Raw genomic sequence first — 14,963 nt, 5'->3', positions numbered from 1 at the left:
CAGGAGAAGGCAGGAGGAGTAGGGGACAACAAAGGACGAGATGGCTGGATGGCATCGCTGACTTGATGGACACGAGTTCGGGTGGACTCCGGGAGTTGGTGATGGACAGGGAGGCCTGGCATGCTGCAGTTCATGGGGTCGCAAAGAGTCAGACACGACGGAGCGACTGAGCTGAACATTACCAGTGAGGCTGTGCTGGGGAACTTGGACCAAACATTCCGCACCCTGTGCGCCCTCCCCCCCCCCGACAACGCCTGGCTGCTGAGCTCGGGCTCAGGTCTCACCACCCCTCCCTCAACACCTGCCATCTCTTGGGCTAGAATCTCACCATTCTAGCTCTGCGGCTCCAGCTCGCCAACCGCAGATCCTGAGATTTCTCATCGCTGTATGAGCCAGTTCCTTAGCTCACACACACACACACACACACACACACACACACACCCCACCCCCGCTGGCCCTGCTTCTCTGAGAAGGCTCCTAACACAGTTGATGACATTCATTCAGAGCAGATGGCCAGGGCTGAAGCCAGCTGCCGGAGCCGGGGTTGGCAGCAACATTCACTCTGTAAGTGACGGCTCGCCGGAGGCTCTGTATCAATGAGCCTGAGAGGCAAAACCTGCAGAAGCCCCAGGGTTCTCGCTGTGAAGGTCTCAGACAGATCCCTCTCGCTTCCCACAGGGTTAGGGGAGAGTGGGCATTTTAAAGCACATCCAGGCTCTTCTGTCCTTGACAAACGCCCGCCCTCAGCCGAGAGTACCATTGCCAGAGCTGCAGGGGACATTCCCCAGACGACCACGGGGAGGAAGAGAAGCCCACCGAGCCGGCCTTACGCGGCCAGCTCGGGGCAGAGACCCACCGAGGCCGACGGCACTCGGCCTCCGCCCTCCCCTCGCAGCGCGTCTGTCTACAGGCTCCCATAGACAGAAGGGGTTACAGCCAGAGGCACTCTCGGCCTCAGGCCCTGCTTAGGGGAATCTCCAGGGGAAGCCAAAGGCGGCGGGGAGACAGCAGCAAGGACGCAAGAGAAGTTCTTCTGAAACCAGTCAGAGCAGCAGCCCCGCACGCCAGACAGACGTACCAGCTCCCACACAAGCCTGCTGTGCCAGGCCCTCTCGCCCGCGCCAGCTCGCCCGGCTTTCGACAGAAAGCTGGAAGACAGGCAGAAACAAAGGCCACTGCTAAGGAGGCAAAGCAGATGAGAACCAGGCTTCGACATGGGAGACACCGTGGAGTTGCTAGAGCGGGAATTTAAAACAGCGCTGCCTCAGGTGCGAAAGGAGGAAGTGGACAGTGGGCAAGGTGGGCAACATGAGCAGAGACGGGAACTCTGAGAATGAGGAGGAAGCGCTAACACACAGGGGCTGGCGCCCGGATGGGCTCAGCTGTCACAGAGCCACGGGAAGAAGGCGTGAGCTTGCGGCGGGGCAGGAGCACCCTCCAAACTGAGCTGCAGAGAGGAAAGAACACGGAAGGAAGGAGGACAGTGTCCGAGTCCTGCGGGACAGCACGCGTGTGACAGAAGCGCCAGAGGAGATTCAAGGGAGAAAGGAAAGAAGCAACAGTCCAAGGAGCAATGCTCCAACAACTTCCCAAGCGAAGGGCCGTTGTCAAACCACAGACCCAGGAAGCTCCGCGAACACAAAGCAGGGTAAACGCATTTAGAAACCTGTGTGAAAGGATATCAGAGACCAGAAGTGCTGCGATGGCGCAAGAAGGGGTGGGCCACAGGGCGCCACCGAAAATGGGCCGGACCCGAGCCCGCCTCAAAGCGCGTCCGCAAAGCGTCGTCGAGACCCTCCACCCTGGGGCGGAGCGCTTGTGAACCTACAGCGGCATTATCCCACGACTGAAGACCTGTTCAAGACAGAAAGAAAGAAGTGCAGCCTGACAGCTGTAAAATGTGGCCCTTGGGAGCGAATGCTGGCTTCTCGTCCACAGGTTCCTTGCTGTGCCCAGCTGCTGCTGCTGCTAAGTCGCTTCAGTCGTGTCTGACTCTGTGTGACCCCACAGATGGCCTCCTACCAGGCTCCTCTGTCCCTGGGATTCTCCAGGCAAGAACACTGGAGTGGGTGGCCATTTCCTTCTCTAATGCATGAGAGTGAAAAGTGAAAGTGAAGTCGCTCAGTCGTGTCCGACTCTTCGAGACCTCATGGACTGCAGCCCACCAGGCTCCTCCGTCCATGGGATTTTCCAGGCAAGAGTACTGGAGTGGGGTGCCATTGCCTTCTCCAGAGGATCTTCCTGACCCAGGGATGGAACCCAGGTCTCCCACATTGCAGGCACATGCTTTACCATCCGAGCCACAAGAGAAACCCCAATATATACGTGACTGTGTGTTAAACAGGCAGCGAGTGGGGAGCTGCAGCGTAGCACAGAGAGCCCAGCCTGGGGCTCTGTGACGGCTGAGAGGCTGGGGGGGAGGGAGGCTTAAGAGGGAGGGACGAGTGTATACACACAGCTGTTGTACAGCAGAAACCGACACACCATCGTGAAGCAAATGGACTCTAAGTTTAAAAGGGGGAGGGGGGAGAGGGGTGAACTGGGAGTCTGGGGTTAGCAGACGCAAACTGCCACACTTAGAATGGATAAAAGCAAGGTCCCCTCTATAGCACAGGCTTCCCTGGCGGCGCAGCTGGTAAAGAATCCGCCTGCAGTGCAGGAGACTCCAGTTCGCTTCCTGGGTTGGGAGGACCCCCTGGAGAAGGGACAGGCTGCCCACTCCAGTATTCTTGGGCTTCCCTTGTGGCTGAGCTGGTAAAGATTCCACCTGCAACGCGGGAGACCTGGGTTTGATCCCTGGGTTGGGAAGACACCCTGGAGGAGGGAAAGGCTGCCTGCTCCAGGATTCTGGCCTGGAGAATTCCACGGACAGTCCATGGGGTCACAAAGGGTCGGACACGACTGAGCGACTTTCACTACAGCACAGGGAACTTTACCCAATCTCCTAGGATAAACCATAATGAAAATGATTTTAAGTATCTGTGTGTGTGACTGAGTCAGTTTGCTGTAGAGGGGCAATCAGCACCACTCTGGTGGTTCAGATGGTGAAGAATCTGCCCGCGACGCGGGAGACCTGGGTTGAATCCCTGGGTGGGGAAGATCCCCTGGAAAAGGGAATGGCAACCCACTCCAGTGTTCTTGCCTGGAGAGTCCCATGGACAGAGCAGCCTGGCAGATTACAGTCCATCGGGTCGCAAAGAGTCGGACATGACTGAGCGACTAACACTCTCCACAAAAACTTTTGTAAATCAACCATATTTCAATTTAAAGAATGTATGCGTGTATATATATATACACACACGTAAAGACAGTGCAATCTTTCCTACAAAATGCAGGCACGGTGCTGCTGCTTTATTCTGAGATAATGTTCTGCTCTGAGTGACTCAGAGCATCTTATAGTTTATGAAACAATGGTGATAATTTTTATATTTCTAAACAAGGATACTAAAACAGACAAAACCTGGCAGTTTTATTTCAGCCACAAATGTTTTAACATTTTTACTGGTCCCTGATATTTTTAATGGAAGTCCCACCGACGTCAGTGGTGCATCATTTTCAGGTGTACAGCGCAGTGACTCCTGGTTTGTTTTTACAGAACGTAAGAGTTCATGACGTTTCGGCGTCTGAGTCTCTGCTATTCAAAAGCAACAGCACGATGAGGAAGCAAGGAAGGGAAATGATGTGATGTGTGAAGGGTTTCACGACAATTTGGGGGAAAATGCTTTAAAACCTCATTCCCCATCATTTGCCAAGTTAAAATCCAAATATTTAAAATACAGGGTTTTTTTAAATTTTTCCTAAACTTACACTTTAAAAATCAAGTCACTGAAAAGGACGCAAATAGAACTACCCAAACAATAATGGATGGGCACTTTCTAAGCTTAGAAGGTGGAAAAGAAGTCCCCTGTCGGTTCTTTCTTCACTTCAGTGAGCAGAGTGAGGACAGTCACAGGGTTCTCCAGGCCTGCCTCTCAGTGAGACGGGACTGTCCCTGGCACTCATCACTGGGCCCACTCTGCCCACAGGGCAGCTCTCCAAGGAGGATGGGGCCCGCTGCCTAGATCCCCGGACCGAGGGGACGCTGGGCTGGGGACGCTGGGCTGCAGCCGCCTGGGACAGGAGACCGCAGTGTGCAGGCGGGAGCAAGCCTGCTGAGACAGACGGCCGCAGGAGCGGGCTCCACTCACGTGGGGCCCGGGGAGCCCGCGACGCCCAGCAGAGGCCGGTGCAAGGGCCGCGGCAGACTGCACTCACGTGGTGACGGTGTTGAAGCCGCAGGCCTTCAGCTTCAGGAGGCTGTCCTTCCAGTAGTCCCGGGGCACGCGGAAGTAGTGGATGGTGCCCGACAGGATGAGGAAAGGCGTGTTCCCCAGTGTGAAGTTGGAGCCTCTCACCTGCAGACCCACAAGCCGCTCGCTGACGCGCGAGGGCCTCAGGAGAGCCTGGACCACGCTGCAGAAACACAGGAGGCGTGTGACTCCCACAGAGGTGGGCCCGTTGCGAGGGCCTCTGCTCCAGGGCCCTGCCCTCAGACCTACCTCTCTGGGAGGCCTTGCAACACGGACGTTACCAGGAACCTGGAAGTCAGGCTCAGGAGGCCCACCAGCCTCACCAGGAACAAGAAGGCCTGCATGCTAGACAGACGGGACAGACAGAGGTCAGGGCCCCAGGCCGGGAAGGAGTGGCTGCCGGGAGAGGCCAGGCAGGCAGGCCTGCACAGCTATCCTGGGTTCCAGACATGCCAAGGCCAGGTCTCCTGCCAGGAGGGAGGTGGGCTGTGCAGACAGGCTCCTGCTGAACCATGGGGTCTTCAGACACCCCTGACTTTTTAGAGAAGACCAAGCGTCCCTCAAGGAAGCTTTATAAACAAAATCATCTCGGGTGATTTGCCAGAGACATCTTCCGGCTGAGTGACTCAGGGATCAGTGTCCAGCAGAGAATACGGGCTGGCCGGGCCTCTGGGCCTGGGTCGCCTCCGCCCACCACCCCCAACCCCTCCCCCACACGGCGGCCCGTGGCCCACGACTTTCTTCAGGGAACAGGGGCCGCCACGGCGGCCCACCTAGCAGTGAGGGGTGTCCCCGAGGACCCGGTGGTGGGGGTAGTGTCAGGGAAGTCATGGGGAGGGTGGACCCAGCTCCAAGTGACAGGCCCCAGACTCACAGTGCAGACGACCCCCGCCCTAGACCTGCTCCCCCAACAGGCCATCCCAGGGGAGCGCATACAGAGGGTGACCCCGAAACAGCCAGGACCCCGCCCTGGGCCTCCTCCGGAGCTCCCTGTAGGCCAATGGCCCACTGCGGCCTCTCTCAGGACCCACGTGGTGCCCAACCCGCTGAGGCCTCTGGGCGGCCCGCACCCACCCATCTCCCTCCGAGACCCGCCCCCACCGCCAGGACCCCTGCCCCTTCCTGCACCCCTCCCCCTCCTGCACCCGTCTCCCCTCCTGCACCCCTCCCCCTCCTGCACCCCTCCCCCTCCTGCACCCCTCCCCCTCCTGCACCTCTCCTCCGTCTGCACCGCCCCCCTAGGACCCCACGCGGTAGCGGCCGTCCCCTAGGCACGGTCGCCGCACATCCCTGCGCGAGGCTCTGAGAGCAGGAGGTCTTTTCCTGGACTTGGGATCCAGCCGGAGCGCCTCTCAGGCCCGGCGACATCCCCGGGGCAGGTCGGGCTCTTGTCAGACCGACCCTGAAACCTCCAAGTCCCAGGCCGCGCCGGCGAACCTCAAGCGCGGAGCTCTTCTGGCTCCAGACCAGCAGGACCTACAAGGCGGACGCCCGCGCGGGGTCGGGAGGGAGGGCCGGGGGGCGGGGCGAGGCCTGGGGGCGGGGCCGAGAGCGCACCGGCGGGCCCGCCCCTCCCCGCGGGGGCGGCCGGCTTGGCTACAGCCCTCCCCGCTGGTCTGTGCTGATCCGGATTCAGGCTCTGAGAGCGGCTTTGTTATTCAGTCGCTCAGCCTGCCCCTGCCGACTCTTTGGGAGCCCATGGACTGCAGCACGCCAGGCCTCCCTGTCCATCACCAACTCCTGGAGTTTACTCAAACTCATGTCCATCGAGTCAGTGATGCCATCCAACCATCTCATCCTCTGTCGTCCCCTTCTCCTCCCGCCTTCAATCTTTCCCAGCGTTAGGGTCTTTTCCAGTGAGTCAGCTCTTCGCATCAGGTGGCCAAAGTATTGAAGTTTCAGCTTCAGCATCAGTCCTTCCAATGACTATTCAGGACTGATTTCCTTTAGGATGGACTGGTTGGATCTCCTTGCAGTCCAAGGGACTCTCAAGAGTCTTCTCCAACACCACAGTTCAAAGGCATCGATTCTTCGGTGCTCAGCTTTCTTTATAGCCTAACTCTCACATCCAGACATGACTACTGGAAAAACCATACATAGCTTTCACTAGACGAACCTTTGTTGGCAAAGTGATGTCTCTGCTTTTTAAAAAGTTGTCTAGGTTGGTCATAGCTTTTTTTCCAAGGAGCAAGCATCTTTTAATTTCATAGCTGCAGGCAGCATCTGCAGTGATTTTGGAGTCCAAGAAAATAAAGTCATGTTTTCATTTTCCCCCCATCTATTTGCCATGAACTGATGGGACCAGATGCCATGATCTTAGTTTTCTAAATGTTGAGTTTTAAGCCAGCTTTTTCACTCTCCTCTTTCACTTTCATCAAGAGGCTCTTTAGTTCTTCACTTCTGCCATAAGGGTGGTGTCATCTGCAAATCTGAGGCTACTGATATTTCTCCCAGTAATCTTGATTCTAGCTTGTGCTTCTTCCAGCCTAGTGTTTCTCATGATGTGCTCTGCATAGAAGTTAAATAAGCAGGGTGACAATATACAGCCTTGACGTACTCCTTTTCCTATTTGGAACCAGTCTGTTGTTCCATGTCCGGTTCTAACTGTTGCTTCTTGACCTGCATACAGGTTTCTCAAGAGGCAAGTAAGGTGGTCGGGTATTCCCATCTCTTTAAGAATATTCCACAATTTCTTGTGATTCATATAGTCAAAGGATTTAGTGTAGTCAATGAAGCAGAAGTAGATGTTTTTCTGGAATTCTCTTGCTTTTTCTATGATCCAGTGGATGTTGGCAATTTGATCTCTGGTTTTTCTGCCTTTTTAAAATCCACTTGTATATGTGGAATTTCTTAGCTCACATACTGTTGAAGCCTGACTGGAAGGATTTTGACCATTACCTTGCTAGCAAGTGAAATGAGCACAATTGTACGGGAGTTGCAATATTCTTTGGCATTGCCTTTCTTTGGGATTGGAATGAAAACTGACCTTTTCCAGTCTGTGGCCACTGCTGAGTTTTCCAAATGTGCTGGCATATTGAGTGCAGCACTTTCACCCATCATCTTTTAGGATTTGAAATAATTCAGCTGGAATTCCTTCACCTCCAGCTTTGTTGGTAGTGAGGCTTTGCTAACCCCATTACATGTAGCACGTTGCTCTGGAAGTGGAAGTGAATAAGCAGCTGTGAGCTCCGTGCAGGCTGCCTACAGAGTGGCTGCAGCTGTTTGCCCAGCTGTGTTCTTCCTGTGTCATTTCATGCCCATCACTTCACTGTCTGATTGTGAGTTCCACACCTGGGGATACTGAGGACTGACGGTGAGGGACCTGAGCACCTGTGGGCTTGGGTGTCTTCGGAGGTTCTAGAATCAGCCCCCCGGGGTCTGAAGGATGTGCATCGTTTTGTATGAGCTCCTGCAAAACCCCTGTTGTTGCTTGTACGGACATGCTAAACGTTGACGCTGACCCACTCAATACTGACTCTGGCCCTATTATAGCTCCGCACCCGAGAGCCGAGCACCTTCTGTGGCAGTGCCCCTGTAGAGTGCTCCACGGCGCCTCTGTTTCCTTCTCGTGTTTCTTCAGCTTGTTTCTTCATTTAAATCTCTGGTTCATCAAAACTTTATGTTAATATAAGATTGAAAGGTAGATGAACCTTTCATTTTTTTCCAAATGGTTAACAGATTTCTCCCAAATGTAATTCTTCCCTCATCAGTTTGCAAAGACCTTTATCATATACTAAATTCTCATATACTTTTATCTGCTTTTGATTCTGTACTTTATTCCATTTATTCCACTGGGTCTGTCTGATGAGATTCAACTCGCAAAAAGAACTTACATGGGGCCAGACACAGTTCTAAACTCACTACCTGTGAGCTCATTTATCAGCTTTATCAGCTAGTGCTCTTTTTATTCCTATTTCACAGATTTAGGAACTCTGGCAGGAAACTCCCTGGCAGCCCAGTGGTTAGGACTGCTCGCTATCACTGCCAAAGGTGAGGGTTTGATCCCTTGTTAAGGAACAAAGATCCCAAAAGATGTCAATGTATGGCAAAACCAATGCAGTGTTGTAAAGTAAAATTAAGTAAAAAATTAATCATAATAAAAAAATTTTAAAAAAGGAACTGACGCAGAGTGAGCTGAGGTTTCTTGCCCAAGGTGACCCAGCAGTGGCAAACCCAGGTTTCCGTCCCTGCGACAGAGTTCCAAAGCCTGTGCTACTAACCTCTGGGCCAGGCAGCGTGTACTTTAACATTTCAACGAGTTTTGCTCAGGAACTTACTTTGATGCAATATTGGCATCTAAGGGTACTACCAACAAATTGTCCCAAAGGCCAAGGAACAGAAAGGCTTAGAGATCAAACTGACTCAGACCACACGGTTTAGTAAATAAATTTAAAACACAGAGTGAGAAGCAAGAGATGGAGTGGGAACGCTCTTAGGGTAGAGTGACAGTGGACAGGCGGACGCCGGAGCCCTGGGAAGGTGCGGTTAGGAGCATGCAGCACCCCCCCCCCCCCCGAGAGGCGGCTGACGGCTGCAGCTCTCCGCTCAGTCTGCAGGGCGGCCATGGGACTCATCTGCGCTCTGCAGTCGAGGACCCTGTGGGCGGCGTGAGTATCCCTGGTGGGTACAGGAATTAGACCTCATGAGTCCCAAGGGCCTCGCAGGGTTCACGGACACTTAGTATATTGCGGACTGTCAGGCCTACGCACAGGGCTGGGACTAGAGTGGGGTAAGCAGGCGCAGAGGTTAAGGAAGGGTCATAAATATTCGGTGCAAGCTCGGTCCTTCCATCCCTTTCTGCGCTCACAAGCAGGTTATCTACCGACATCAGCCCAGTCTGGCACATCCCGCTGAGGGCTTGTCTGTGCCTCACACATCCTATGAGTCTTATCCTTTCTGTTTGCTTTCTACAGATCTGAACATTATTACACAACACAGCATACTCCATAGCTTGAGTCTTTGAGTTCGTTATTGTCCTTAACGAGGCTTCCTGTTTATTCATGTGGTACTCCAGATACATTTTAGAATCATTTTGTCAAGTTCATCAAGTTATAATTAGATCCCACTTACACCCAAGGTATTTCAATTATTGTTCACTATCTCTCTTCAAGGGCCTGAAAAAATTAGAGAATTTTCCTTTCTGGACAATAGCACACTTTCATTTTTATTTATTCACTAAGTTAAAGAGTACTTATTGGGAACCCATCCAGTCCCCGGGTCGGGAAGATCCCCCGGAGGAGGGAACGGCAACTCACTCCAGCATTCCGCAGAGCCTGGCGGGCTACAGTCCACGGGGTCACACAGAGTTGGACACAACTGAGTGACTAACACACGCCGTATTCCAAACGCTGCCCTGTGTTACATAAGCAGCTTCCACAAGATAAAAGTTGTTTTTGTTAACATGCACCCCAATGCCCACTGCAGCACTATTTACAACAGAACATGGGAGCAACCTAGACGCCCACTGACATGATGGATAGAGAGGCTGTGGTACGTATAGCCAATGGAATATTACTTGGCCGTATAAAGGAGCGGAGCTGGGTCATTTGCAGAGATGTGTATAGACACAGAGTGGTCAGAAAGAAAAACACATCATACATTAATGCACATATGTGGACTCTAGAAAAAAAACTAGTTCAGATGAGCCTATTTTCAGGGCAGGAATAGAGACATAGACGTAGAGAGCAGACATGTGGGCACGGGAGGGAGGGGACGGTGGGATACACTGAGAGGCTGGGACTGCCACACATACAAGACCACGTGTTAGACGGAGAGCGAGGGGGGGCCGCTGCATAGCGCAGGGAGCTCCGCTCGCAACTCTGTGACAACCGAGGCGAGTGGGATGGGGTTGCGGGGGAGGGAGACTCAAGAGGGACAAGAGGGAGGGGATATGTGCACACTTACAGCTGACTCATTTTGTGGTGCAGCAGAAACTAACACAAGCTTGTAAAGCAATTACACCCTAATAAAAACATTACGTTTTTAGAAAGGTGAGCAGTTGCCACAGGCAGTTCTAAACCATCTGTCCTCGGGACACTGATGTGAAGGACAGTGGCTGCTCAAGCTTTTTTCTCGGGGACATGGCCTGGGACTTAAAAGTGGCTACCAGACCAAGGAGGGCTCAGCGCCCACACCAGTGACGCCTCTGCAGGCCCGGAGCCCGGACCTGGACAGGTGGAGGTCCCCACACAGTGGCACCGATGTCAGGCCCGGCTGGAGGGGCAAGCAGCCACCAAAGGCCCGGTGATGCTGGAAAAGGACCAGGGTGGGGGGTGGTCAGAACTGCTCACGAGGAGTAAGCAAACCTTCACACGGCTTGTACCCATGTTTAGAGGGAATGGACGCAGTTACCGCAGAGGCTGATGTGGGTTCTGAGAGCAGGGATGCCCACTGCCATTCAGAAAGGGCTGGGAGCCAGGCCGGCTCAGGGAGGGCAGGTGATGGGGGGCATCTCCGCTGGGGGACGGCTACCCCCGGAGCCCGTGGTCCTCCCGGCAGGACCCTGTGAGCAGTGGGCCAGGTGGACCTCTGGGCCATCACAGGGCACCCACACCGGAGGCTCTGGTCCCAGCCCGACGAGCTGACCCTCAGTGGAGGCAGGTGAGTGATAAGTGAGTGCTTTCCGGCAGGAACACTAATTTGAGTGCACCTGTGTTCCAGGCCCAGCTCTCGGCCACGCCATGACCGGTGCGCCCAGGACTTGTTCAGCCGTCAGCAAGGGCTAGACTTGGGTGAAGATGCGCACTAGTCTCCCTGACCAACAGTTTGTATGTGACAGGAAACTATCCTCAATCAACTTGCCATCAGTGGAAAATGCTTGTGATGAAGTAATCGTTACGTCAGGAGGAGTCTATATAAAAACAAAGACACTTTTTTCTTACAAAGACACTCATTTTATGACAGGCACTTAGTGTTTGTTGAGTGGATACATAATTTAGGGAGCCGTCTGATGAAGGGAATCATCAGTCTCTCCTGAATCAAGGGAAACAGCATCATCAGTGATGAAAACGAGGAGAATCCAGGGTGTCTGGAGCACGGGTTCAGCTTGGGGACCAGTGAGTGGCCAGGGGCTGTCTTCAATGGCTTAAAGAAACTAGTCATTTACAGAGACAAACTTTTATCTTTGTGAAATGACTCCTCTCCCCTTAGGCAAAATGAGCAGAACTGCTTTGATGGGACATTGAAGGCAATTGCAGTCAGCTTAGTCATGCCCTTCTGTTATCGAAATATGCCCAAGAGGAGGTCAGTTCAGTTCAGTCGCTCAGTTGTGTCCGACATTGCAACCAGACGGACCTTTGTTGGCAAAGCAAAGTCTCTTTTTAATATGCTATCTAGGTTGGTCATAACTTTCCTTCCAGGGAGCAAGTGCCTTTTAATTTCATGGCCGCCGTCACCATCTCCAGTGATTTTGAATCCCCCCAAAATAAAGTCTGTCACTGTTTCCACTGTTTCCTCATTTGCCATAAAGTCATGGGACCAGATGCCATGGTCTTAGTTTTATGAATATTGAATTTTAAGCCAGCTTTTTCACTCTCCACTTTCACTTTCATCAAGAGGCTCTTTAGTTCCTCTTCACTTTCTGCCATAAGGGTGGTGCCATCTGCATATCTGAGGTTATTGATATTCCTCCCAGCAATCTTGATTCCAGCTTGTGTTTCTTCCAGCCCAGCAATTCTCATGATGTACTCTGCATATAAGTTAAATAAGCAGGGTGACAACATACAGCCTTGACGTACTCCTTTCCTGATTTGGACCCAGTCTGTTGTTCCATGTCCAGTTCTAACTGTTGCTTTCTGACCTGCATACAGATTTCTCAAGAGGCAGGTCAGGTGGTCTGGTATTCCCATCTCTCAGAATTTTCCACAGTTTGTTGTGATCTACACAATCAAAGACTTTGGCATAGTCAATAATGCAGATGCTTTTCTGAAACTCTCTTGCTTTTTTGATGATCCAACAGATGTTGGCAATTTGATCTCTGGTTCCTCTGCCTTTTCTAAATCTGGCTTGAACATCTGGAAGTTCACGGTTCAGTGAACTTCAGTATCTGGAAGTTCAACAGTTACTGGTGAAGTCTGGCTTGGAGAATTTTGAGCATTAGTTTACTAGCATGTGAGATGAGTGCAATTGTGCGGTAGTTTGAGCATTCTTTGGCATTGCCTTTCTTTGGGATTGGAATGAAAACTGACCTTTTCCAGTCCTGTGGCCACTGCTGAGTTTTCCAAACTTGCTGGCATATTGAGTGCAGCACTTTCACAGCATCATCTTTCAGGATTTGAAACAGCTCAACTGGAATTCCATCACCTCCACTAGCTTTGTTAGTAGTGATGCTTTCTAAGGCCCACTTGACTTCACGTTCCAGGATGTCTGGCTCTAGGTGAGTGATCACACCATCGTGATTATCTTGATCATGAAGACTGTTTTTTGTACAGTTCTTCTGTGTATTCTTGCCACCTCTTCTTAACATCTTATGCTTCTGTTAGGTCCATACCATTTCTGTCCTTTATCGAGCCCATCTTTGCATGAAATGTTCCCCTGGTATCTCTAATTTTCTTGAAGAGATCTCTAGTCTTTCCCATTCTGTTATTTCCTTCTATTTCTTTGCACTGATTGCTGAGGAAGGATTTCTTATCTCTCCTTGCTATTCTTTGGAACTCTGTAATCAGATGGGTATATCTTTCCTTTTCTCCTTTGCTTTTCGCTTCTCTTCTTTTCACAGCTATTTGTAAATCCTCCCCAGACAGCCATTTTGCTTTTTTGCATTTCTTTTCCAAGGAAATGGTCTTGATCCTTGTCTCCTGTACAATGTCACGAACCTCCGCCCATAGTTCATCAGGCACTCTATCTATCAGATCTAGGCCCTTAAATCTATTTCTCACTTCCACTGTATAATCATAAGGGATTTGATTTAGGTCATACCTGAATGGTCTAGCGGTTTTCCCTACTTTCTTCAATTTGAGCCTGAATTTGGCAATAAGGAGTTCATGATCTGAGCCAGTCAGCTCCTGGTCTTGTTTTTGTAGAGCTTCTGCATCTTTGGCTGCAAAGAATATAATCAATCTGATTTCGGTGTTGACCATCTGGTGATGTCCATGTGTAGAGTCTTCTCTTGTGTTGTTGGAAGAGGGTGTTTGCTATGACCAGTGCGTTCTCTTGGCAGAATTCTATTAGCCTTTGCCCTGCTTCATTCTGCATTCCAAGGCCAAGTTTGCCTGTTACTCCAGGTGTTTCTTGACTTCCTACTTTTGCGTTCCAGTCCCCTATGATGAAAAGGATATCTTTTTTAGGTGTTAGTTCTAAAAGGTCTTGTAGGTCTTCATAGAACTGTTCAACTTCTTTGGCATTACTGCTTGGGGCATAGACTTGGATAACTGTGATATTGAATGGTTTGCCTTGGAGAGGAATAGAGATCATTCTGTCTCTTTTGAGACTGCATCCAAGTACTGCATTTCGGACTCTTTTGTTGACCATGATGGCTACTCCATTTCTTCTGAGGGATTCCTGCCCGCAGTAGTAGATATGATGGTCATCTGAGTTAAATTCCCCCATTCCAGTCCATTTTAGTTCGCTGATTCCTAGAATGTCGACGTTCACCCTTGCCATCCCCTGTTTGACCACTTCCAATTTGCCTTGACTCATGGACCTAACATTCCAGGTTCCTATGCAACATTGCTCTTTACAGCATCGGACCTTGCTTCTATCACCAGTCACATCCATAGCTGGGTATTGTTTTTGCTTTGGCTCCCTCCCTTCATTCTTCTGGAGTTATTTCTCCGCTGATCTCCAGTAGCATATTGGGCACCTACCGACCTGGGGAGTTCCTCTTTCAGTACCCTATCATTTTGCCTTTTCCTGCTGTTCATGGGGTTCTCAAGGCAAGAATACTGAAGTGGTTTCCCATTCCCTTCTCTAGTGGACCACATTCTGCAGACCTCTCCACCATGACCCACCTGTCTTGGGTGGCCGCACAGGGCATGGCTTAGTTTAATTGGGTTAGACAAAACTGTGGTCCTAGTGTGATTAGACTGATTAGTTTTCTGTGATTATGGTTTCAGTCTGTCTGCCCTCTGATGCCCTCTTGCAACACCTACCGTCTTACTTGGGTTTCTCTCACCTTGGACATGGGGTATCTCTTCACAGCTGCTCCAGCAAAGCATAGCAGTTGCTCCTAACCTTGGACGAGGGGTATCTGCTCACCACCATCCTTCCTGACCTTGAATGTGGAGTAGCTCCTCTAGGACCTTTTGCACCTAGAGAAAGGCAATGCCAAAGAATGCTCAAACTTTACTGCACAATTGCACTCATCTTACATGCTAGTAAAGTAATGCTCAAAATTCTCCAAGCCAGGCTTCAGCAATACATGAACCATGAACTTCCAGATGTTCAAGCTGGTTTTAGAAAAGGCAGAGGAACCAGAGATCAAATTGCCAACATCCACTGGATCAAAAAAGCAAGAGAGTTCCAGAAAAACATCTATTTCTGCTTTATTGACTATGCCAAAGCCTTTGACTGTGTGGATCACAATAAACTGTGGAAAATCCTGAAAGAGATGGGAATACCAGACCACCTGACCTGCCTCTTGAGAAATCTATATGCAGGTCAGGAAGCAGCAGCTAGAACTGGACATGGAACAACAGACTGGGTCCAAATCAGGAAAGGAGTGCATCAAGGCTGTAT

General features: G+C 51.3%; 1 protein-coding gene across 1 annotated transcript in view; it reads right to left on the bottom strand.

Annotated features, from left to right (window-relative positions):
- LOC138092321 (beta-galactosidase-1-like protein 2) overlaps positions 1 to 10,615 on the bottom strand; it is a 40,356-nt gene extending 29,741 nt beyond the window's left edge. Inside the window, exons 1-4 of the mRNA XM_068988098.1 lie at positions 10,595 to 10,615; positions 10,396 to 10,538; positions 4,539 to 4,634; positions 4,255 to 4,452 (exon numbers count right to left, since the gene is read on the bottom strand). Coding sequence (XP_068844199.1) covers positions 4,255 to 4,452; positions 4,539 to 4,634; positions 10,396 to 10,538; positions 10,595 to 10,615 — 458 coding nt within the window. The remainder of the gene's footprint in view (positions 1 to 4,254; positions 4,453 to 4,538; positions 4,635 to 10,395; positions 10,539 to 10,594) is intronic.
- Between the last annotated feature and the right edge of the window lie 4,348 nt (positions 10,616 to 14,963).

Source organism: Capricornis sumatraensis, chromosome 16, assembly GCF_032405125.1.
Source record: "Capricornis sumatraensis isolate serow.1 chromosome 16, serow.2, whole genome shotgun sequence".
Taxonomy (NCBI): domain Eukaryota; kingdom Metazoa; phylum Chordata; class Mammalia; order Artiodactyla; family Bovidae; genus Capricornis; species Capricornis sumatraensis.
Note: the sequence above shows the minus strand (reverse complement) of the source record. Positions and strands in the feature narration are given on the sequence as shown.